Source organism: Artibeus jamaicensis, unplaced genomic scaffold (assembly GCF_021234435.1).
Source record: "Artibeus jamaicensis isolate MK-2021 breed Jamaican fruit bat unplaced genomic scaffold, CSHL_Jam_final contig_548, whole genome shotgun sequence".
Lineage (NCBI taxonomy): Eukaryota > Metazoa > Chordata > Mammalia > Chiroptera > Phyllostomidae > Artibeus > Artibeus jamaicensis.
Genome location: NW_026521883.1, coordinates 14,670,907 through 14,697,124, shown reverse-complemented (window position 1 = coordinate 14,697,124; position 26,218 = coordinate 14,670,907). Strand labels below are relative to the sequence as shown.

General features: G+C 41.4%; 1 protein-coding gene across 1 annotated transcript in view; it reads left to right on the top strand.

Annotated features, from left to right (window-relative positions):
• The window catches only part of AQP9 (aquaporin 9), a 45,892-nt gene extending 19,921 nt beyond the window's left edge, over positions 1-25,971 (top strand). Inside the window, exons 2-6 of the mRNA XM_037151004.2 lie at positions 6,987-7,113; positions 11,936-12,073; positions 12,876-12,994; positions 19,153-19,370; positions 24,044-25,971. Coding sequence (XP_037006899.1) covers positions 6,987-7,113; positions 11,936-12,073; positions 12,876-12,994; positions 19,153-19,370; positions 24,044-24,218 — 777 coding nt within the window. The 3' untranslated portion in view covers positions 24,219-25,971. The remainder of the gene's footprint in view (positions 1-6,986; positions 7,114-11,935; positions 12,074-12,875; positions 12,995-19,152; positions 19,371-24,043) is intronic.
• The last annotated feature ends 247 nt before the right edge of the window (positions 25,972-26,218 follow it).

Genomic DNA, 26,218 nt, shown 5'->3' with positions numbered 1-26,218 from the left:
TTGTTGCTGCAAATGTGCCCAAAACTGTCACTACTGAATTAAAAGAGAATGTTAACTTCCTAGAAAAGTTTTTAAAAGAGCAATTATAAATATATACTAGCTGAGTAAACTTTAGAGGTATTGGGTGTCTTAGAAGGGTCACCAGGGTTATTTCTTTGGCTCTGGTTCAGTAAGTTACTGAAGGAGCAGGCGTGGGTGGGGAAATTGCTTGACCTCTTTGGTCTTGGTGTTGAGATTGCTAATAAGTTCCTCAAACACTACCCAGTGCCACAAAAAAATCTGTGCAGCTCGTGGGTGTGGCTCATCAGTGTGGAAAAGGCCCACCTTACTATCATCTCAGCCCACACATCCCTACTAGGCGGGTATGGTCAGCATTAGGGAGATGAGTATGCCTTCTGCTGATGACCATGAAGTTGGGACACACTATGAAGGAGGAGATAGCAAGGAAGGACTTAATTCTGCCTTCAGGTCCGGTTTTCCCCTGGTGAGGCCTTGATCAACAAGTGGAAGTTTTCTATGCAAGGGGAACTAGAAAACAAGGGAATAGAAATCAATAAAGAGGTTTTGCAAAAAGAAAAAATGTGTCTCATTGATCTCTAAGAAATAAAAAAGGGAAATGGGGCTAAAAGGAACTTTTCTCTAGGTCATGAGAAGCTTTGGGGAAAAAATCACAAGGTGCTGGGTATTTTTTTAAAACCAAAATAACAACCTTTGGGAGTCACAAGAAAAGCCACTTGTCCTGCACAATGACCAGGACCTAGAAAGTGGCCCCCAAGTGGGCTTCAGCCTCAGTCATTTCTTCTCAGACTGTATCTGGTTTATGAGGAGGCCTTTGGTACTGGGAAGATTGCTAACATGGCTGATACCTGGAATCTCCAAGTCCTTCAACATTCCTAGCCCTTCACTGTCAATATGCAGATAGGAAACCAGTCCCCACCCTGTGGAAGCCCAGTGCTCCCCCTAACTCCTTCCACAAATTCTTGGGGGCATTGTTTGCTTCATGCCATGTGTCAAGTAAGAGCATGGGCCTCTACAACAGACACAGGATCAAATTCTGGTTCTGTTTCTTTTATTTGTAATATATAACGTTGTACAGATAGCTTAGCTTTTCTCAGCCTTAATTTCCTCATCCACAAAATAAAGATGGTACTACTTCTCTCCCAGGGTGATTATAAGTAAATAATGGGGTGATGATGAAGTAATACAAGTAAGGCACTCAGCATGGAGCCTGGCACAAAGAACACACCAAACGGATGGTAGCTGGAGTCTGTATTCTTTTAGTCACATACCTTAGACAGATGAGTAAAGATAAGCAAACATTTCACACAGCTGTTATTAAAGTTCATGACCATGTTTCCCAAGGAGCTCCCTTCAACTTCAAACATTTCAAGAACTCTGTGGAATAGGAACCATTCTTAATTCTGAAAATACTAAACCACAAAAGGTAGACACAAGACATGTTATTTTTCCCTTTTTTGGACAATGTTTGATGTGCACAAAGAATCACAAACCTCTTGGGATAATTACAAGGAAGCTGGAGATGCCTGACCCCAAGTTGCACACATTTGCAAACATTTTTCTAAGGAATTTCCAAACTTCATTTTACTACTTCATTCAAACTACTTCTTTTCTGAAAGGGCTCAGTTTTTACATACTCACTGAAAAAAAATACTTATTTAGTCTGTTATCTGCTGTGTACTGTGCTAGAATCACCTGGGTCTATACCTTAAAGGAAGTACTATAGTAGATGTGTAAGGTATTTGCGAAAAGTCAAATGAAAGAACATCTGAGGGCTTATTATTTTCTCTTCCATCCTCAGCATTTTGATTTATGATAATCACTTCATTACATTAGGTTTCACATTGTGTCCAGTAATTAGCTTGTCATAGAGGTCATGGCTCAGTTGGGAACTTCCCAGGGTCCCAACTGATATTTCTTAGAAATCACACCTCCCACTTCTCACCTTCTACCCCCAGACTAACTTTTTCTTTTGAAAAGGCATATACACAGTGGTTTTTCCCTGCTTGTGCTTTTGATATCTTTCATCAAAAATTGTTTGAGCTGGAACATTAGGAAGCCCAAGTTGTCCTGATGGGCATTATAGTCTTGGTGGGGTGCCACAGGGCAAAGTGGAATATGCCTATAGTGAAATGACATTGTAAAAATATGGTAGAAGAAGCAGAAGAGCCCATGAAGCCTTACATTGTCAGAAGAATTCCCACAAAAATGTAGTATTTTAGCTCAGTGAAAAAAATAGAATGGGTTCGGTTGGGGAAGGTGCAGGGCAAAAAGATTCTGCTGGAAGGTACAGCATGAGCAGGTATGCAGAGGTGGAGATGGGTGTCATGAGCTGTGGAGATCAGGGCTGAACTAAGATGGCGTCAGTCCTGTCAAATAAGAAGCCATGTTTAGAGCATGCACAGTAGAACGACAGCTCAGAGGGGTGATACAACTCTTCAAGCAAGCACAGTATGATGTGGTAGACAACACAGGCCTGTCTGAAGGGTAAGATCGCCCTCTCAGAGCATGTACAGTAGAGCAACACAGTCAACATGTCCTTATCGAGGGGGCACAAAACTACATGTGTTAATCAAAGGCTGATTTGACATGTCATAACAAGGATGAAAGCCAAGATGTTTGAACAGACAGCTTGAATAGCTAAAAGGAGCCCCGCTGCTCCGATTGACCCTACTGCAGCTAACTCTGAAGTGGTGGTAGATTCTGCTTTGTAAGATGCTGACTGGCTGCCTCCCTGACCTGGACTCTTAGAATTTGGGTTCATTATCCCCCAATTCTCTTGGGTTCATTATTACTGATTGTTTCTGAGTGATTATTAAGTTGTTATAGATTTTGATTGAACCTGTATTAATAAAAGCTGAGTCACCTGTGTTGACTCACTGTTATTCTTTGATGCCAGTGTTGTCTGTAGGGCTGGTGGCATTATAAGTGGTCCAGCACCTGCAGTCTATGACAAAGACTGGGGGCTGACTTACAGAGAAAACTGTAGCGTGGATACTCTTAAAGTTAGAGCATCACTCGTGATATGAGCTCAATATGACTAGGATGCCAACCTGGGTGATACAGATTTATGTTGAAGAATAGCAGGCTGGGAATCATGAGTCAAGGCACTGGAGAAACTTGAGTACAGGACTGAGGGATTTGTGCTGACACTTTCTGGGCAAAGCAGGAAGAAAGTATATGAGTTGTGCTTCACCTGGCACTGTATGGGGAAATACTAGAAGTGGGGACACTGGTCATAGACTGCAGAATAAGGTTTGGAAGATTTGGGAATGATTGCCTATGGGTGGTCAAGGGAGAAAAGGGGAAAGAATGGCAAATGAGTCCAGAATGTCTGGCCTGGGTGATTGGGAATGATGGAGCACCTTGTCCATCAATCAGTCTTTTGTAGGAATTCTTCCTTTCAAATGGCTTTCTTCCTTTTTCATTGAATGTTTTCTCTCTCTCCTGTTATACCTGGAATCTAGAGAATTTTTTTTAAGGGAACATTTTCTGCTGCAACTTCTAAGTTTGGCATTCAAAGGATAGTCAGCAGCCAAGTCTGGGATAAAATTCAAAGGCAACCATGGGCCTGTGGCCTAAGTTTTTTAAGATACCAAGTTCCTCTACTTCTTTCTTACTGTCTAGCTGTTAGAACTAGCGCAAATCAATATAGCTTAGAACTGGGGACTGGAGGGGATGTTAAAAGATCATCTAGATAATTTCTCTGCCTTCAGGGAGGAGTAAATCAAAATCGTTCCAAATGTATTAAACATGCTTTGGCTTTTTAAAGATTTTATTTATTTATTTATTTTTTGAAAGAGGGGAAGGGAGGGAGAAAGAGAGAGAGAGAAATATCAGTGTATCATCATCTTTCACGTGGCCACCACGGGGGGACCTGGACCACAACCCAGGCATGTGCCCTGACTGGGACTTGAACCAGTGACTCTCTGGTTTGCAGCCCACATGCAATCCACCGAGCTACACCAGCCAGGGCATAAACATGCTTTGTTTTTAAATTACATTTTTCTGAAGGACCTCACCAATGATCCCTAGGAAAGCTCTTTAGAATTAATTGATTACTATCATAGAACTATTTATGCACAACCTCTCACATTTCAGTTTTGAACTTCCTTTCTCATTTTTCTGTGGAGAGACAAAATAGCTGGTTATTATCTTCCTGATAAGAAGTCTTCACATTCTGAATCTCTTTTTTCTTCAATATATTTGTTTCTGAAACTTTTTCTTACATTCCCTTAAATAATATTCATCACTTGATACAGAGTCCTCCCTCAAGTAGGTTGCTCTTCTTTAATTTGGAACCCCAAACAGGACTCTGTATTCTAAAAAAGGTTTGGCCAATTTGACATAGAAGAACAATGATCCAATGATCCTACAGAACAGAACTTATTCCTCCAGGCCTATACTGGCTCTTTAAACCAGTGTGAGGATGGCTGAAGGCCATTTGTTGTCCTGTTATTTTCCTACTAAACTTGTATATCATTGTCCCATCCTTCTCAATAACCCTCCCTCACCAAATGTTTCTTTTTTTGTTGTTGTTATAACTGATATACATTACAGTAGTTTCAGTTGTAGAATATAATAATTTGATATTTGTATATACTGCAGAATAATTGCCATAATAAGTCAAGTTAATATCCATACCATATATAGTTACAGATCTTTATCTTTGTGATGAAAACTTTTAAGATCTACTCTCTTAGCGGTGTTCAGTTATGAAATACGTATTGACTAGAATTGCCATGCTGTCCACTGTACCCCCAGGACTTATTTTATAACTGGAAAATTGTAACTTTTGAGTATTTTCACCCATCCCCCTATTTCTTACCCTCTGCCTCCACCAGAGTCTGTGGAGTCTGTATTTATGAGGTAGGCTTTTTTTACTTTAAATTGCACACATAAGTGAGCTCATACAGTATTTGTCTCTGTCTGACTTATCTTACTTACCATAATGTTCTCAAGTTTCATCAATATTGTTGCAATGGCAAGATTTCATTCTTTTTATGGTTGAAGAATATTCCATCGTGTGTACATTATATATATATATATTTCTAATCAAATATTCCTTTAATAGACCATGATTAAATGGTTTTAATTGGTTATTCAATGAACACATGGACTTTTTTTTAATGTTAGAAAATACATGGTGCTATCGCCTAAATGCTTGTGTTCCCCTCCCCATCCCAACTTTGTTTGTTGAAAACATAATGCCCCAGGTGATGGTATTAGGAGGTGAGGCCTTTGGGAAATAATTAGGTCGTGAAGGCAGAGCCCTCGTGAATAAGATTGGTGCCCGACATAAAGACATCCCAGACAGCTAGACTGCCCCGTCCACCATGTGAGAACACAGCGAGAAGTCTGCAACCCAGAGGAGGACTTCACCTAATAATACTGGCCCCTTATCTTGGCCCCAGCCTCCAAAACTGTGAGGAATAGATTCCTGTTGTTTTATAAGCTGCCCAGTCTGTGGAATCTTATTAGAGCAGTGCAGATGGACTAAGACATATGGTAAAAAGAAAAAGAATAGAAAATGAAAAGTTTTTGTCTGACCCATGTCTCAATCATCCACTTTCCTCCCACAGGGCCCAATCACATTTCCTGATGTTTGTATACATATATAATATTCTGGTTTTTTTAAAAGATTTTATTTATTTATTTTTAGAGAGGGGAAGGGAGGCAGAAAGGGAGAGAAACATCAATTTACGGTTGCCTCTCAAGCACCCCCTACTGTGGACTTGGCCCATAACTCAGACATGTGCCCTGATTGGGCATCAAACTGGCAACCCTTTGGCTCACAGGCTGGCACTCAATCTACTGAGCCACACCAACCAGGTCTATATAATGTATTCTTAATACAATTGGCAGTGTATTTTAATACCGTTCTACATCTTGTTTTTAAATTTAATAGACCATTAATAATATACCTTGGTATACACAGATCTTCCTCATTCTATTTTATTATACCATACAGAATACTGTATAGTATTCTGCTGAGTGGATGTACCATGATATATTTATTCCAAACCTTTCTAAACACTTATTCCATTCTCCAAAGTATCCCCTACCACCTGAAGACTGGTGAAGACCATACTTCATCTTCATTGCACAGCTGTTTCCCAAGTGCTTATAGCATTGTGCTTGGTGCCATAGCAAATACAAGAAACAGTGAATTTAGCAGCCTCTGCTCTCTAGGAAACTACAGCTCCATCAGCAATAAAAGATATGGGGATGAGGAAGTCTTGATTGCCAATTCCATTGCCCCACAGTTTTCCTTTGTTCTCAAGCATATCAGACTCTTTCTAATAGCCTTCTACATGGTATAGATGGCCTTTCCACACCCATGCTGGATGTACATGGTTGTGAGGCTGATCTGACTTAAATGCTGGCATCCTCTCAAGCAGGAGGCCATGAAGGAGACCTAAATGAGTGAAGTGAAGTGAGCCAATTGGGAGAGCACAAGCTGTGTTTAAAGGGAGCAGCCAGCTGCTATTTTGCTCCAGGAAATTCTTTTCCTGTAGGCTGCTAGATCTGATTGATTAAAAAGAATCCATGGGTAAAAGGTATATGGGATATTTTTGTTTTATTTCTTATACCCACATGTCAATCTATAATTATCTAAAAATATAAAGTTTAATTTAAAATAAAAACCAGACACTTGGATCATTGTGTGAAATTACCTGATTGATAAATGTAGGCAAAATTTTAACACTGCACAGTCCCAATAAACTCATCTGTCTACCACATGCAGCCCTAGGACCATCCTTTTTGTGATCAGTGCATATTATGTGTTACATGCTGTCGAGCCAGCGCTAACTCCTGATGATCTGCGCATAGCTGGAGCATTACATTGGATTTGTGTGAAGCCTGTGGCAGCCAATGCATGAATTTGCATAAAAAGTACCTCTTGTTACTTTGTCAAGGTCTTTAATAGTGGCCATTTCCACTTGTTGAGTTTCCTCTCATTCCAGGTCCTTGGATGTGGCTGTGTCGCCCAAGCTACCCTCAGTCGAGGACATTTTGGAGGAATTGTCACTGTCAATGTTGGATTCGCAATGGCAGTTACAATGGCCATTTATGTGACTGGAGGTGTCTCTGGTATGTAATAGAAATAATAGTAGCTACTATTATCTCATCCATTTTAATGTGCTAGCACAATACTGGGTGCTTTATATACCTTCATTTATTAGATCTCAGGAGTCCTGCAAGAGTATGTATTTGATTCTATTTTTAGGGATGATAAAATTAAATGTCTAGCAAATGGCAAGTGACATGTGCAATGGCAACATTCAGCAAGAGACGGAAATGGGGCTAAAACTCAGAACTAATTCCTGTATCTGGCCACCGAATCATTGTGTTCATCCGTCAATGTAGTCTTTTACTTGCTCTATGCCATAATCAGAAACTATTTCCCAGATGCCTTGTGAATAGCCCAGTGAAGATTGCCACTCCGCAAAGGCAAAGTCCCTGGACCTGTATCTACAGCACTCAAAGACTGGGTCACTGACTGGCACTTTCATGGAAGTGCAGGTCTGAACCAGAAGTCTTGATCTAATTCTGCCCCAAATGGTGGGCTGACTAGAAGCCATTCTTAAGTTTCTGAGAAGCAAGATGAAATGATACTTAATACAACCTGGGAACTTAGAAAGGAACTATGAAAATGACCTGGCTCCGAAAGGTTCTTGGAATCTTTCAGCAGCCTGGTCTGGGTGCTCAGAACTCTAAGACAAGACTATTGGTGATAAGGCACAGAAAGGAATGGTGCATGCCGGGCACTGTGCTAGCTGCTGTACAGACTTTGTCTTCTCTCCTCTCCAGCAAGACTCTGTGGCAGGTATTAGTGTCTCCCTTCTACAGAGAAAACAGGAGCTCTGAGGGAGGAAGTAAATTGCCAGAAGCCCCATGGCCAGTGAAGAGGCAGACCAAAGATTTGACCCAGGTGTACATGACATTAAAGCTCATGCCCTGTTATTAGGCAACAGTCTACTCTGGGAAGGGCATTACAGGCAGAGCCTGCAGTTAAGCCAGCTGGCCTAGTGACAAGTGCTGCTGTCATTGCAGCACTGAAGAATGATGGCTCGGACACCCTGGGAGCCTCCTCAGGCTGGTCACCAGGAATAGTCGCTTGCTGGCTGGCCCCCTTTCTGCATCACAGTTAGACTCAGTCCTGCAGCAGTCCAGGCTACAGATTCCTGTAGATGTAATTTGTTTGGCATGAGCAGTGTTTCTGTTCAAACTCCTACCAAGCCTCTGCTGTGATCCCAGCACCGTACTGCCTACCTAAGGCACAAGAGTAACCAGGGGACCACCCTGAATGTGCATGTGTCAAGGCTTAATTACAGTGCAGGCTTCGGCACCACACACAGGACACACTCCCAAATTGAAACAAGCGTACAGGATGCTTGCTGCCATGCCTACATGATCCCATTCCATTCACACAGTGTGGTTTCCTCTGTGTTAGCACACATGAGCATATTCTCAGCTAGTTTGCTTTTGTATGTGTGTGTAGACATGTGAAATATTTCACATGAAATATGAAATATTTGAAATATTTTGCTTACATGGCACCCTGAATTAAACATTGTCAAATATTTACTTAAGATCACTTTGTTCCATACCCTACCGATGTCACTAACACCCTTTACCACCACCACTGTCCATGACCATTGGCATTCATTGATATACTAGGGAATTTGGGCAGTCACCACAGGAGGATAAGGGCAGGGACCCATAGGAAGGGACAGAGGGAGTGAAGGTTGGTACGCAGACTTTCCATCAGGCCCCAGGACTAGGGGTTAAGCCACTGGGTTTAGAGGGGTGAAGGCCAGAACCGATGGGACTGTTTTTAATAGACTTGTTTCTGGATGAGGGCTGGGAGCTGGCCAGATTGTTCATGAGAGATTGTGAAATCCCGAAACACAAGTAGAGCAGTGTCTGAGCCTGACCAATGTTGGAAGGTAGGAAATGGAGCTTATCTACTCTTCTCAGTTTGGAACTTAACACTGTTCAGGCTCCCTGGACAGACAATACCCTGGCCCACCAACGACATCCATGCAGATTCAGTATTGGCTCTAGAAGCAGCAGGAATAAGAGAAGATTTTGTGCAGGAGTTGACTTTCCCATGGCAGCTACAGCTAACTTAATGGTTTATGAGCACTGGTAAGGCCCTCTTTGAGGATTCCAACATAACCAATATATATTGGGCATAAATATAAATGAGATCTCTTTTGTGGTTGCACACTGGTAAGGAGAGCTAGCCTCCAGTTTTGAAATAGAAAATGTTACCTTGCTGCAAAGAAGTTACCGCACCCTGCTTCCCTTGTGGATGTGCCGGCAGCCTGGGAACCCAACCCAGCCAATCAGAACTCATAATATCCTCATATACCATTCAACACTGAGTGTCCCACTGCCTACTTGTATCTAGGCAATGGTTGTTGTTTGGATGTAGCATGTTATACATAACATAAATTCACTGAAAAATCAAAATAGCTTTGCTTAGTGACAAATGGAAATATTGATGTTATCTCTGTCATGGAATTGTCTGTGGGTGGTGAGGAGGAGGACACTGGTCTAGAACAGAACCTTGAAAGAGTTCAGCCTGCTCACTTAAGACTTTCATCTTGGGCCTCTGTGGGCTCTGGCTGCCCCCAGGGGCTCTTCAGGCAAATAATCTGATCATCACAACTACCTCAGCTGGGCCAGACTTTGAGTGCAGCACTCTCTGACTCTAGCACTCATGTTCTTTCCAATACACTGCTCTGCCTGGTCCTGCTGGGTCAGCCAGAGTGACCACTCATCTCTGTGAGGAGGAACTGTCCTCGTTGCTTTGCAAAGCACCCTCCCAGACACACCGTCTCTGGCTTCCAAAAGTCCCCTCTCTGTAGATCTTTGTGGTCTGGGCTATCTGAACGAAGGTCTCTATTTCTTCAACTTGAACACCTACTAACTGCCTTGCAGCGTGGAAAGTCCAAGGTGAATAGTAGTTCCTGTCTCAGGGTGCTTATGAGGGTCTAAAAAGCAAAACCCTACCTATGGGAAGTTTTATTTTAGAAGAGGAGCTCTCTAAACAAATAACTCCTCCACTGATGAACTCAACTGAGGGGAGGTGTTTTTGTTTGGAGGTGATTTCCCATGTACCTTGGTCCTTTCACATTGGGTTCCTTTGGGCTGGCTGAGTGGTAGCTACTCCCCAACACAGCCCTCAAGGAAGGGGAACAGGGTTGCTTTCAGGAACTTTCCACCACTCTGTGTGCTCCCTGCTCCTAACCCCTGTTTTCAACTTTCCTAGCATGCTGTATTCCGCTAGTCTCCAGAATTGTAACTCTCTCGAAATTTAAAAGTAAAACAAAACAGGTGATGTGTCTGTAAGGCTTATTGTAAGGAAATCATCTGTGCTTTGCTACATTAGTGTTTTCATGCTCATATTAGCCCCCAAGTGTTAGGGGTGGATGTAGAAAGGACCCTTGTGGATTAGCCAGAGGATAGAACAAAGTCTCCCCACTGCAAACCCACTTGGCTTAGAGATTCAGGATAAGTGTAGCTTCCTTCCCTTCACAGGGAGGGCTTCCAGAAATAAGCTTACCTATAGGTACTGTGGAGAGTCAAATGGCGAAGTAACATCGTAATCATCATCATTATCGTCACTCTTTTTTACAACTACATCTACAGCCCGAAGGTTCCCCACTTTAATGTGGTCACATTGACAGTGACTCTAATTCCCCCTGAACACAAAATGTCATCTGTACTTGTCAAATGTACAACCTTTTGTTTGAAGGGAAGTGAGCCTATGTACTCGTGTTCTTTTCATGTTTTGCCCACTAAGGCAGATAAGCCTTTATAAACCTGGTGAAGAAGGTCTGGAAATGACATAACATAGGACTGAAGCTCTAGAGTTAAGATGAGCCTGGATTTGAATTCTAGTCCTACCATTTACTAACCATGTGGCCTTAAGGAAGTTACTTTAGTTCTGTGCCTAGTTTCCTCACCAGTTGACTGGAGTGGTACCCATCTCACTGGGTTCTTATGAAGATCAAGGGCACGTAAGACCCCTGTGATAGCATCCGGCAAGTGTCCAGTGAATGTTGTTGTTACTAGCAAAGCCAGCTGGGACTGTTAGTGACTTTCCAGAGCAAACCCTCTGTCTGATCTTGTGGCTAGAGGGGAATCAGGAGGCTGATTTCTCTAGCCTTGGTTTAGGTGGGATGACAGAAGTGCTTCTACATCTGTGTGTGAGAGAAATATATTGTTTATGCAGAAGAACTGCAGAGAATCCACTCAGATGGCATGATCACCTCAAAGTAAACTGAGTCCCTTACCTCAGTGACAGGCATAGCCCAGTAGCCATGGGACAGTTCCCTAAAGAGACATCTCTTTTTCACTCTAAGATTGTTTGATTTCCTCTGGACATAGACTGAGAAGTGCCTAAATATAGATTTAAACCTCATAACTATAGTGTATGTTGACTTTTTTTTGAAATATATTGCACTTAACAGTTCACATCAATCTCGTAGAGGTTATTGCTTTATAGGTAGAGAAAACTCAGTAGAAAGATGATGGATAGATGATAGATAGATAGATAGATAGATAGATAGATAGATAGATAGATAGATAGCAAAAATTATGCACTTGAGTATAACTTTCTTTCTATTCAATGTACCACAAAGTTAAGCACCCTAAACAATATCTAATGATGCCATGTAGACTATTAGTCCTCCCTTCCTCCCCACTCAATCTCTCTCTCTCTCTCTCCCTCTCTCCCCCCACCGCACCACACATTCAACACAGGCACATGTACACACAAGACTCTATGTTCTCACATACAGATCTCTACCTAGAAGACTAAGTTGTGCCCAGGGTTTTGTCATAGTAACTGTCCCTGACCTGCTATCTAACATTTCAAATCATCTTATTTTCCTTGCAGGTGGCCACATCAACCCAGCTGTGTCTTTTGCAATGTGTCTCTTTGGACGGATGAATTGGTTCAAATTGCCTTTTTATGTGGGAGCCCAGTTCTTGGGAGGCTTTGTAGGTGCCGCAGTCCTCTTCGGTATTTACTATGGTGAGTAAGACCCCCGAGTCCAGAGGTTAGGGGGAGCTGGGCATAATTTGAACATCATAATTACTTGAAATAGGTGCAATAAGGCAAGAATAGGAAACAGTCTACAATAGACAAGCAATTCTGAGAGCTCTAAGTTCTAAATAATGGAACCAACATTATTATTAGGGGAAATTCATCAAGCCTCTTAATGAAAACGGTCGCAACTTAAGAGGTAGAGCAGAAATTAAGGGAAGTATATATTTAGGCCAAACCAGTGCTATGCTGTGAACATGCACAAAGTAAGGAGCTGTGTGACTTAAATAAGTCACCTGGTCTTACCAGTCCCAGTTTCCTCTCTGGAAAAATAAGGGGATTGAACTGTGGTAGGAAAGACCCAGGTCTGGCACAGGCTCTGTGAGGTCTGATGTCTCCCTTCCCCCAATGGCAAGTTCACTATACATGACATCCTCAAGTTGTGAACTCATATTAGAGCTATGAACTCTGCCTAGAGTAGCTCCAAGTTCTACATTGGCTTTTAGTCAATCTCAAAAATTCCAACAACTTTCCAAAAAAAGATTATTTCCAGGGCCCAGTTGTTAAGGCTTTGGCTCAAGTTTAGAGTGAACCGTTGAGGGCAGCCAGTGCCAGCCTGTGACTTCTCTGGTCGTCTCTGAACTCATCATACTATAAAGTGAAGGCAAATAATATGGATCTTCCAAAGTAAACCTGAGTGTTTGACTACTGTTAGTTAACACAAGACCTGGCATAGGTCTCCCTCACCCCTTCCCAGAGAACATAACCTACAGAGCTCTGTCTTCCACAGATGGACTTATGTCCTTTGCTGGTGGGAAACTACTCATCGTGGGAGAAAATGCAACAGCACACATTTTTGCAACATACCCAGCTCCTTATCTGTCTCTGGCGAATGCATTTGCAGACCAAGTAAGTGTACAGTCAACAGAGAGTTGATTGCGGTGAAAAGATGGAATTTAATAAGGAAATTGCATGGGAGCAATTACAGGCTTATCAGAAAAGACAGGTTGCGTTTCCAAAGGTCACTAGGCATCACCCAAGCTTTGTTGGCAAAAAGTTTTCTGCTTCCTTGTTAATATATACACTTGTTCATACCAGTTGAGGTCCAGAAAATAGTAGATGACTGAACATTTCAACCTCTGTAGCTGCAAGTAGGGTTTGCTTCACTATTATGTCTCTTGTGCACATGATCTGAATGTGGAGACACAGGAAAAGACACTTCAATCTCAATTCAAAGACTGTGAAGTGAGGGAGTTGAGCCTTATATTATCACAGACCCTCTCTGTCTCCTCATGTGAATAAGTTTATTAAAATTCTTAAGAAAGTTAGAAATATCAAAGTTTCTCTGCCTCATTAACATTTGAACAAGCTGCATCCAAGAACCTGTGGTGTAGCCAATAGCACATCTATTCTGGTCATTTTGTAGTGGGACCAACATTGTCAGCTTGACAGACTCTTCCTCCCTTACTGTATCCCAGGAAGGCTGCTTGCCACAGGGAAGGAAGAAAGGGAGGAAGGGAAGGAGGAAGAGAAGAAGGAAATTTCCAGCAGTTCTAAGTCTTTTTCTCGTGTATAGGACTTACACAAGTGAGAGTGCACATGTGAATAAATGAATTTTTCAGTTTGCTGACTCTGCCTTCCTCCATTCAGTGGGTGAAAAATCTACGTTAAAATCTAAGTTCTCATGGCCTCCACCCTGTTCCTTTACACTTTGGCCAGTAAACCAAACAGGCAACAAATTCTTACTGCACACTAACTATGTGATCAGCCCTGTGTCTGGAGTTTAAAGGACACAGGGCTATGAGTTGAAAGGAAATGTAAGTTGTAAAGATCCAAGGCTTGGAGCTTAAGTGCCTAGATTAAAATAATGGTTCTGCCAACTCCCTATGCAATGTCAGAAAATTACTGAACTTTTTTGGTCTCAGGTTGTTCATTTATAAAATGGGGCTAATATTAGCCCTTACAGGGTTACTGATCAGGCTAGAATGAATAATATGAGGAAAATGTATTGTAAACATCATCTGCCTGAGGAATTTGAGATCTAGTTGAAGAACAAAATGTTCACATAAGAACAAAAGAAACTGCAAAATTTCTCCTCTGGAGAGTAAGCTGGCCCCAGGACATTTTTAGGTCACCTTATCTCAAGATAACTAAATTGTTTTGCTCCAAATATTGTTCAAGTATATTCTATAATTTAATTAACAATCATTCTTTTACCTTATAATTACTGGTGCCTACTAAGGCACAGCCCCATGCTGTTCCTTGTTCAAGGGGTACAGGACCAAGACGCCGACAAGTAACATATGGATCACTCCTTGTAGGGTGACAATGGCAAGATAGAAGTCAAGTCAGAATGCAACGGGAGCCCAGAGGCTGAAGGTTCTACTCAGCCTGGGAGAGTGGAATAGGTTTTCCAGAGAAGAGAGCTCTTGGGAGAACATGTCTTTCTGAATGTAAATTCTTGTAATATTATTAATTCAGAAAGCAGATGAAATAATGAAAAGCTTAAACTCTAAAATCAGTTGCCTGGTTGCCATCCTGATTCCTCTGCTTATCAGTTCGGGCATCAGGGCAAGTTTCTTAACCTCATTCTATGTAAATTTTCTCATGTGTAAACTGAGAATAATAATAGGATTTATACCATAGGTTATTCTGAAGTCCTAATGAGATAAAGCATGTTAAGTACCTGGCTGAGAATAAGTGTTCAGCAAATAGTCACTGTCTTTTAGCTATTAAAGTAAAATAATAGTTTGGAAACTTTAGAAAACAAAGTGGGGAAAAACAAGCTAAAAGCCTCCAGAATACCTGTTATCATTTTTTTCTATATTCTCTTAGAAGTTTCCTTTTATGCATTTTTTATAAATGTGAAATATAATGCACATACAACTTTTTAACTTAATGTCAGAAGCATTTTTAAATGTTACCTCTTAGCTTTTATATTTATTTTTTAAAGATTTTATTTATTTATTTACTGAGAGAGGAGAAGGGAGGAAGAGGGAGAAGGAGAGAAACATTGGTGTGGGAAACACTGATTGGTTGCCTCTCAGATGCGCCTGACCCAGGACCAAACCTGCAACTCAGGCATGTGCCCTGACCAGGAATCAAACCAGTGACCTTTTGCTTTGCTGAACGATGCCCAGCCAGCTGAGCCACACCAGTCAGGGCTATTTTTTTAAAACAGTTTTTTGAGATGCAAATTCACATATCATACAGTTGACCCATTTAAACTCTACAATAATGGCTTTTAGTAATTTACAGAGTTGTGCAACTATCGCTATATTTTAGAGCAATTTCTGCAAAAAGAAACCTCATACCAGTTATCTATAATCCTTGACTTCATTTCACCCCAGAGCACGAGGCAACCACTAATCTACTTTTTGTCTTTAGATTTGCATATTCTGTACATTTCATGTAAGTAGAATCATACAATATGTGGTCTTTTGTAACAGATTTCTTTCGTTTAGCATTATAGTTTTAAAATATTTTAAGTATACTCCATTGATTATTTTATTATAGTTGTCCCAATTTTTCCCCCTTTGCTGCCTTCTGACAGGTTTCCCACTCCCTCCAGCAATCCCCTCTCTTAGTTCATGTCCATGGGTCATGCATGTAAATTCTTTGGCTCCTTCATTTCCTATACTATTCTTAACCTCCTCTTCTCTATTTTATACCTACCAGTTATGCTTCTTAATCCCTATATCTTTCCCCTATTCTCCCCTTTCCCCCTCCCCACTAATAACTCACCAAATGATCTCCATTTCTATGATTCTGTTCCTATTTTAGTTGTTTGCTTAGTTTATTTTTGTTCCTATTTTTTTAGATTCAGTTGTTGATAGTTGTGTTTGTTGTCATTTAAATGTTCATAGTTTTCATCTTATTTTTCTTTTTTAATGTTTATTTATTGGTTGATTTTAGAGAGAGAGGAAGGAAGAGAGGAAGAAACATCAGTTTGTGGCTCCACTTATTTTTGCATTTGTTCGTTGATTCTTTTATGTGCCCTGACCAGGGATCAAACCCACAACCTTACTAACCTACAACGTACTAACCCACAACCTAGTCAGTACGATGCTCTAATGAACTGAACTACCTGGCCAGGACCTGATCTTTTTTTTTTTAGAAAAGCCCCTTTAACATTTCATATAATAATGGCTTGGTGATGATGAACTCCTTTAGCTTGACCTTTTCTGGGAAGCGCTTGATGGGCTTTTCAATTCTAAATGATAGCTTTGCTGGATAGAATAATCTTGGTTGTAGTTCCTCACTTTTCATCACTTTCACTACTTCTTGCCTGCAAAGTTTCTTTTGAGAAATCAACTGATAGTCTTATGAGAACTCCTTTGTAGGTAACTCTCTGCTTTTTCTCTTGCTACTTTTAAGATTCTCTCTTTATTTTTAACCTTTGGCGTTTTAATTATGATGTGTCTTGGTGTGGTCCTCTCTGGGCCCAGCTTGTTTGGGACTTTCTGTGCTTCCTGTACTTATATGTCTATTCCCTTCACCAAATTAGGGAAGTTTTCTTTCATTATTTTTTTCAAATAAGTTTTCAATTTCTTGCTCTTCCTCTTCTCCTTCTGACATCCCTATGATTTAGATGTTGGTTCTTTTGCTGATGTCACAGAGTCTTCTTATTCTCTCCTCTTTTTTTTTTTAATTTTTTTCATTCTGTTTTGATTAACTGTTTATTTCTTTCTTAGGTTCCAAATTGTTGATTTGAATCCCGGCTTTCTTCCCTTCGCTGTTAGTTCCCTGTGAATTTTTCTTTATTTCACTTAGTGTAGCCTTCATTTCTTCCCTGATGTTTTTGCTGTGCTCAGTGAATTCTCTGAGCATCTTTATCACCAGTGGTTTGAACTCTGCATTTAATAGGTTGGCTATCTGTTTCATTTAGTTCTTTTTCTGAGGCTTTGTTCTGTTCTTTCATTTAGGTGATATTTTATTGTCTTCTCAATTTGGCAGCCTCCCTGTGTTTGTTTCTGTGTATTAGGTAGAGCTGCTTTGACTCCCTACCTTAGTGCACCTGTTAAGTTGTGTGGGGTGGAGTCTCAGGTATTTGCCAGGGCTGGGTACCTGTTTCCCTGCATTGTGGCTCTGTATGTGGGGGAGGGGTGGGAGAGAGGACAATGCCACTGTCTGGTTTGTGGAGGCTTGCTTGGCACTCACCCCATTTCCAGTCACTTTACCTTCTCCCTGTATGTGTCTAGTACCCCTCTAGTTGCTGCTCTAGTGGTGTTTCCCAGAGTGGACGGGTTTGTGTATATTCTAGGACTGTGCAGCCACTTTAAATAAACTGTCCTAAAAAACTGGCAGTTTCTTCCAATGCTCCAACCACTACTGGTTTTTATAGACAGAAGTTATGGGGCTTCATTTTCCCAGTACTGGGCTGCATGGTCTGCCATGAGGCTGGGATTGTTTGCTCCCCAAGAGTCCTTCCAGATTTTTATCTGCCACACATGAATGTGGAGCTGCCCACCTCACTGGCCTTCATTTCTTCCCTGATGTTTTAGTCATCACTGCCTCTCCACTGCCATGCCTTGTCCTCTCCACCCCTGGTCGTCTTACTCATCTGGATGAATATGGCTTCTTTAAATCTTTGGTTGTTGGACTTTGATACAGTTCAATTTTCTGGCAGTTCTGTGTGTTTTTTGTTTGGCAGTTAGTTGTGATCCTTCTTATGGTTGTGTGAGAAGATGAAACGTGTCTACCTATGCCTCCATCTTGACCAGAAGTGGCTCCAGGGCTACTCTTTTTAGTGACTATATAGTAGACTATAAAATGGGCACTGATTTCCCTGTTGATGTGTACTTACACGGCTTCCAGTTTTTCAATATTATAAGTACAGTTAACTTTTGAATAACATGGGGGTGAGGGGTGCCCACCCCCATGCAATCAAAACCCCACATGTAAATTTTGACCCTCTCAAAACTTAGCTACTATTAGCCTACTTTTGGCTGGAAACTCAACCAGTGACATAAATAGTTGATTAACACATATTTTCTATGTTGTGTGTATTATATGTTCTTACAATAAAGTAAACTAGAGAAAATGTTATTGTGGAAATCATAAAGAAGAGAAAGTACACTTACAGTATTTATTGGAAAAAATTGCAGTTTAAAACCCATGTTATTTAAGGGTCAACCGTAATGGTTAATGAGCACATCTGTTCTATGATTATTCCGTATTTTAGATTATTTTTATGATATGGTTGTCAAATACCCAATGAGGTCAAATTGAATAATTTTTAGAATGCATATTACTAAATCCCTGCTGAGTTTCTTTTCAGAAGTGTGGAGCATGTTTAGCTCTGCCAGGAAAGCCTGAGAGAACTGCTGTCATTTTTCTAACTTTTGGTATTGCTTGTATTTATTTTCATTATAAATCAGTTTTTTCTTGTTTCTTAATTCTGCTTTTGTTTTATGAATGTGTTTTGTTCAATTCTTTCCCCATTTACCTGTTGATAGCTCACAAATTAGTCTTGCGAATTTGAAGGAGCCTCTTTGTTCATTTTCCAGCCTGCAGTTTGTCTTTCTGTTTAGTTGGGTAGTAGTTTAGCAAGAGAATGTAGTAAAGATAACATTCTCTAGAGCCTAACTCTCTGGGTCCATACCTGACTGCCACTAAGTGTGTGACCTTGGGCAGGGAACTGACTTGTACACGAAAATATTAGCACCCACACCTAAGAGTGCTATGATAAAATGAGTGTCTGTTACAGCGTGCTCACCCAGTGTATGTTAGTTATTACTAGGTTTGTTTTTAACAGGAAGGAGTGAATTTCTTTTTAGATTTTATTTATTTATCTTTAGAGGGGAAGGGAAGGAGAGGGGGAGAGAAACATCAATGTATGGTTGCCTTTTGTACATCCCCTGCTGGGAACTGGTCTGCAGGGAACCGGCCTGCAACCTGGTATGTGCCCTGACTGGGAATCCAACCTCGATTGTCTGGTTCGCAGGCCCACGCTCAATCCACTGAGCTACACCAGCCGGGGCTAGGAAGGAGTGAATTTTGAGGCAGGAGAACCGACAGACTACAAAGCTAAAGTATAAAGCTTTGTACTTTTTCTCCTTCCACAGGTGCTGGCCACCATGTTTCTCCTTGTGGTTGTCTTTGCCATCTTTGACTCCAGAAACTTGGGAGTCCCCAAAGGCCTAGAACCCATTGTCATTGGCCTCCTGATTGTTACCCTTTCTTCCTCTTTGGGGCTGAACAGTGGCTGTGCCATGAACCCAGCTCGAGACCTCAGTCCCAGACTGTTCACTGCTTTGGCCGGATGGGGGTTTGAGGTCTTCAGGTAAGTGGCAATGGGTAGGGGCAGAGGAGAGAGAAAGATTCAGGCTGTGCTTTATCAGAGAAGGCTGTGCTTTGAATTGGGATCCTGGAGAGTATGATTGCAGAGGTAGAGGTCAAGTGCATGCTCTGGTCATGAATGTGGAATGTTTTACTGGTGATTTGTGATAACATGGGGCTGTGTGTGTGTGTGTGTGTGTGTGTGTGTGTGTGTGTGTGTGAGAGAGAGAGAGAGAGAGAGAGAGAGAGAGAAGGAGAAAGAGGAACAGAGAGACAGAGAGAAAGAATTCCAAAGAGACAGTCCTGTTCTATAAATAATCGGTATATGGTTTTAGGTGAATATTTTGATTATATCTCTGATACAATCATCTACAGATACAAGTGATACAAGAGATACAAGTGAATTTACAGATCCACTTTCTGACAAAGTTGGACTAGAATTTACATCTTTCAGTACTACTTCAAGGCTCTTTCTAGTGACCCATGCTAGCTGTGCTTTTTTGATTGATTGATTGATTCATTCATTCAGCAGATCTTCACTGAACGCTGTTTATGCTGTGATCATTGAGCCAGGCCAGGAAATTTGTAATTAGCTAAGTCAGTAGCTGTGAGCAAAGTAATGAATGGTCTGGCAACCCCTCGGACAAAGTTCTGAGGAAAGACTAGCTCTGCCCGGGAAAACTTGGAAAGGCACCACTGAAGAAAGAGCTGAGTTGGGTCTTTAGGCATGAATAAAAAATTCTGTCAGAGATAAAAGAGAGCCTGTGCACAGAAAATGGCAAGACCCTGTGCTTTCAACCTTAGAATGTGCTGAGGAACTATGCCAACGGTTAGTGCCAAGCTGCCAGGACAAACTTTGCCCATTAATTCCTTCCTACTCCCCACGCTTAAAGTCACAGTGACTCATCCTACCTATTCACCATGTCTCTCTACCAGAAAGGAACTTACTTTGGTTCCTCAGGAAATAGGGCTCTAACACGGAGAAAGAAAAGTAAGAAAAACACTTGGCAACAAATTTTCATTTAATCTTTGCTGTGAGAACAAAAGATATGAATGTCTCTAAATGCTGACCTGCACAAATAGTCATACCCACCTGATGACCTTATTTAAGTGAGAGTTTGTCTGGCCTTCACAAGTATGAGGACCAAGCCATTAGAGTAACTGACACCACTCACCATTCACATCACCACCACAGACAGCGTTGAGAGCTGCTCAAGTGCCAGCATTGGGAGGACAGAGACCTTGACAGCTTTTTCATGGCTGTATGCATGAAAATAGGGCCTGGCACACAGAGAGTTCAGTAGAAGTTACTGAACAAAGGAATGGGTATACACTGTGTTCCATACATGTCTGAGGAAATGAGGGTTATGAGAAGAAACAAGCAATAGTCCTATCTTTAAGAAACAAGAAATATAATGAATTTTCTAAAAGAGTGATTTTCAACCAGAGGCATTTTGCCCCCAAGGACATTTGGCAGTGTCTGGAGACATTTTTGGTTGTCACAACTGGGAAAGCTGGGGGCAGAAGTTGTTACTGGCATCTAGTGGGTAGAGGTTAGCATACTGGGAAACCACTAAGCACCCTATGATATCCAAGACAGATCCCCACAACAAATAATTACTTGGCCAAAAATATCAGGAGTGCCATTTAAGGAGCTCTGTTCCAGAATAATAAGCACCAGAACACAAGAAGGTTGAATAAAGTGTCTCCAGCTAAAAATGATCCTTTTCATTCTTCTAGTGGAGATTCAGAACATAAGTCTTTAAGATCCCCTTATTCCTAGAGTCCAGAATCAACCCATGAGTTTGTTTTAATCCCATGTTCCTGAGCTTCACTCAGGAGACCACTACCCCCACCACCAAGTCACTTCTGTTAGCTTCACACAGGCCCCTAGAACTAAGATGCCCCAAGGTGACCTAGTCTCCCTTTGAGACCTGCATGGTGATTCACCAAAGCTCTACGAGTGATGGTGGTTCTAGAACAGGCAGAGATCTTGCCTATTCTCTCTTGGCTTTACTAGGTATGTGGTAGGAGACCATATCTGTGGAAGAACACTGAATCACTAAATGCCAAATTTCTGAATTCCATGTCCCCTTTTAGCACCAGGGTCTTTTCTCTTCATGCATTTATTTATTTATCCAGGCAGCTACCCAATCTCTTATTTAAGGCCTTATGCTTTAAAGATGGTTAAAACCCAATTGCTGCCCTTCGTGCTGTTATGTTCTGTTTCAGAGGAGCTAGCATAGGCTCCTACATGAGGCTGAAGCTGAGAAGTGCCACAAAAGAGATTTGACTAATTGCCTCCAGGAGTTGAGAAGGTTTGCAGCCCCAAATTTAGAAATTATGGGAGTTACACGTGACCATTTTGTGGTACCCAGACATTTTAAATGGGATATTTCCAAGGATATTTCAGTTGGAGAGGATCCTGTATACAAACACTGAATATTAAAACAACAAGTGATCCAGTCTACCTGGAAGGGTGCATGAAGGTCAGAGATGGCAATTATTGACAGACCATAGAGGTCCTAAACTCCCAGAATGAAAATTTGGGGGGGTTGCTTCTCCTTATTCTATAGATTATGAGAAACAACAAAATATTTAGGGCAGAAGTTTGACATGCTTAGAACTTAAATTTGCAAAATTTATCTGACATAATAATATAAAAATGGATTAAAAATAAGAGAGTAGAAGGAGCAGAAACTAGTTAGTAAAAAGCAAGGCTTGCCGATAATCCTCAACCAAGAAATTCTCAACAAAACCTTTGAGAGACAGCAGCACCCCAAAGTGTCCCTACAGTGTGCCATCCTTTCAAGGTTCTATAGCCAAGGTAAGCATCTTGGTAGATATCCAAGCTTGGACCTGCACCCTCAGATAAAGCCAAGGATGCTTCTTCTCAGGAACCACCCACCCCCTCCTGCCCCTGTATGGCAAGCAGTGAGGCTGACCAGGAAGTGAGCCACCAGAAGGCCCAACAAGAGCCAGTATCAACAGACAGACCCTGGCTGAGTCTTGCTTTTCCAGTAAACATTAGGATGTTCCCTATTCAGGTTCTCTCCATGAATTCACTTTAATATATTAATGACTTAATGAATGAAGGGTTTCAGGGGCAATTTTAATTTTTCAAAAGTTTATCTGAAGGAATGAATCCCTGATGATGGCACTTTAAGCAATTAGCACAGACATTTTTCCAGCAAAATTATAGTGCACAAATGACCCTGTGTACATGTAAAACAACCAGACAGGGAGCCCCATCTGAGCCCCTCCACTTATGACCTGCGACCCCGACACAAGGCATTCAGCTCTGATAGGAGGAGAGTCCATCCAGGGAAAGGAGAACACGTGTCCTGGGAGATATCTTATATATAATCTGTTAAGTGACAGTGAGAGGTCCACTATAAAATAGTGATGAAAGAAAGGGAATGGAGCACCTCCTGGTTCTTTAAAACCCCTATACCTCTCACAGAAAGTTCCATCTAGATTTGGGGACATGGTAAAGGGTGCTGTGGGAACAGAGGTGCCCTGTCCTTTCTCCCATGCAGTAAGAGTGACATCTTGTGGCTGCTATGCTCAATCTCGGTGCTGTTCCCATGAGTCAGCATTGAAGATGGGAGGTTCAGAATCTAAGAGTGTGCAGATGATCCAATGGGAGAGACCACTGTGCCGATGGAAGCATGAATCTCAGAGAGGGGGAGACTTGTCCAAAGACCTCCTAGACAATCCTGAGATTAGAACTCAGTCTCATGAATCCTAGGACAGGCCTCTTGTTTGTGCTTATTTCCCTTATTATCCTTTTTCATCAAAATTTGATGCAAAGCAAAAGACCCTATGTGTAGTTATTAAGCACAATGATAGTATGTTATTAAGCACAGCCATGAATTCTTCCCTTCACCAGAACACTATGAAACCCCCACGTGTATCAGTGTGTTCCTCCTGCTTCCCCTGCTCTCCTCCACATTTTCCTGAATTCGTTTTTGTTCATCATTGCCCTGATTTTAAAAAGTCTTAACTCAAATGTATGTATCCAATGCAATATATTACATAGTTGTCCTTGCTTCTGAGCACTCATGGTCCTTTCTACTGAGTTATGTAAATGGACTTCTTGTCTCCCAAAGAGAGGATGACAATTCACAAAAACAGCTGCTTTCTCATAGAACTATACCTTCAATATAATGTAGTGACATTGAGGATTTCTGGAGGGGACAGGGAATCACAGCACAATAGCTTCATCAGAACATAACTTTAAGCTGTGTCCTCATAAAACACAGCTGCCCTCATACACCTGTGATGACCCCCCACCTCCCCCCATCTTTCCAGTCATAATCCTCAGAATTCATTGTTTCAGGATGACAAAAAGTAAACTCCTGAATAATCACCCTACACTTTTACTAGATGCCCTCTATGATGACCATATTCAAGGACAATATTTTCTGAAAGGAAAATAAATGGGACAAAGTCTCTCATTAAGTACTCATAGGACAATGGAGTGCATCATCTGAAATCAGAGGTATTGGAAAACCCAGGCTGCCAAGCTGCAGCGAGTGAGTGCCCTTATACTTACCTGTTGCTGTGTGCAAAGGGAGCCGTAGCGTGAGAAAGATGTGCTGGTTGGTGAATCATAAGCAGTAATAGCAGGAGGAAGCCCAAGTGATGTGTTACTAACTCCTTGTTTGATTTCAGAGTTGGAAATAACTTCTGGTGGGTTCCTGTAGTGGGCCCTTTGCTTGGTGCTGTCATTGGAGGCCTCATCTATATTTTTATCATTGAAATCCACCATCTGGACCCTGACCCAGACCTGGAGGCAGAACAGTTTGAAGACAAACCAGAGAAACATGAACTTAGTGTGATAATGTAGCAGCATGCTCAGTTCCAGGTTTACAGGTGGCTGAGCTGATGGAAAGATGGCATCCAGGTATCTACGTTTTCCTGAGACTGGGGCAGATCTGCCCAGTGTTCTCTGCTAACCACTAGGGACACCTAATTGGAAAAGCATCTGAATGAAGTTTTGAAAACACTGACCTCTGCTCTACCAGCCCCCCTCCCCAGAAATAGCATGAACTGACTCCTGAAACAGCCTTCTCTCCACCCTGTTTCTTTCATTCTTTCATGTGAAGTTTCATTACTGGGTGCACACTAATAACTTGGAACTTTGACCATGGACTTATTTGGATAGTCTCACTGTATTATCTGATTATCTGTATAAAACAGTAACACCAAATGCTTTATTTTCAAATCCACAAAGGTTACATTCTGAATATCAACCAAAACTAAACTGAAAGAGGAAACAGTGGTTTCAGTTCATATGCCCATGAATTTGGGGACTAAAGGGTTAACTCCCCGGTTTTGCTGTGCCACTACTATTATATAAATATTGATATGCTCCAAACCCAGGGATGTAAGAAGCAGTAGAATGCAGCTGGAAAGCATAAGAGAAGGACATTGTGGCATTCAGAAACCTCAGGAGACAAGATAAATTTGGGAAACCAAATGGAATTTTTAAATGGAAACCATTTATCAGAATAATCCCTTGCTCTTTGCATTTTTAGAGGGCACCAATTAATTTCCTGGTCTTTAGTATGTAATAACCTAAAATACAATCATAACCCTCAGTCATGAAAAATACATCACTCTGTATTTTTAGCTCAAATGTCTTTTCCTAATTGCCCACTTGAGGACAGACATTTGACAAGTGAAGTCAATGACTGCACTCATCCATTCTTCTGTACGTACCCTAGCAGCCAAAAATAGAAAGCCATTGGCTCCCGGTCTAGTGTAGTCTTCAGGATAGAAGGTCCCTGGAGATAACATAGCTCTCAGCCTTCACAGTAAACAAAGCACTTTCACACGTATTATCTAATTGAGTCCTCATAGAGACAGTCTGAGCTTCATAGATTTTTTTTTTATAAGAACACAAAATGTCAGGGAAGCTAAGTGAGTGGCCTAGGTCAGGTGGAAAGTGGAACACCTTCTCCAGTATCCTGCTCCGTTCAGAAGATCAGTACCTGGCTGAGAATCTCAGCCAGCCCTTATGGCGGCCAGAAGGAACAGGATTGACAGCTGCCAGGATGTGTACACCTTATGGACATAATTCTCCATCCTGAGATAAAAGACCTTCATTGTCTGGTTTTATTCCTGCTGTTCTGAAGCATTAACAAAGGAAAGAGGTAATGATTTGATCATGTGTTTCGTCTGCTGAAAAACATTATCATAAGACCTCCTTTCCTAGTCCACCATTATTATTCAGTCTCAATTCTCCCTCCCTGCCAGTCCCAAACACTACATTCAGGAAGTCTCCCCTGGGTTAGGCTCTTCTCTTTAAAACCCTCCAATTGATGTTCTTTGGTCAAAAGAGTCACTGAGTTACAAACACCAGAGAAATTGCTCTACATCAAGTGCTGCATCTTTAGTCAAACTGTTAAAAAGCCCAGAATTCCCAAAGGGACCCAGTTTTTCAATTACTCTGTGATAATAGCAGAACCACAAAAAGCAGAAGTAAAATACCTCCTGTGGCCTGTGTTCTGTAATCTACTGACATGTGAAATTTTTTTCTTGCTCCACAACTACTTGGATATTTCCTATTTCAAATAAAATTGGATTTTTTTATTTGAGTTTTTGTAAATATTAAGACTGCTAAGTACACTTAGTTCAGAGATTGTCTAGCCCATCTCCAAATTAGATCTTCTGAGGAGCTTTTGAAAATGCTCATGCCCAGCTGGTCATTGTAATGTCTCGGGGAATTCTAACGTGCGGCCATGGTGAAGCACACTGACTTGGTAAATTACATGGCTCTAAGGTTTCTTGGAGAACCAAGTCCAGCGGTGGCCAGGTCGTCCTGGCAAGTTTCTTTCTCAGTCT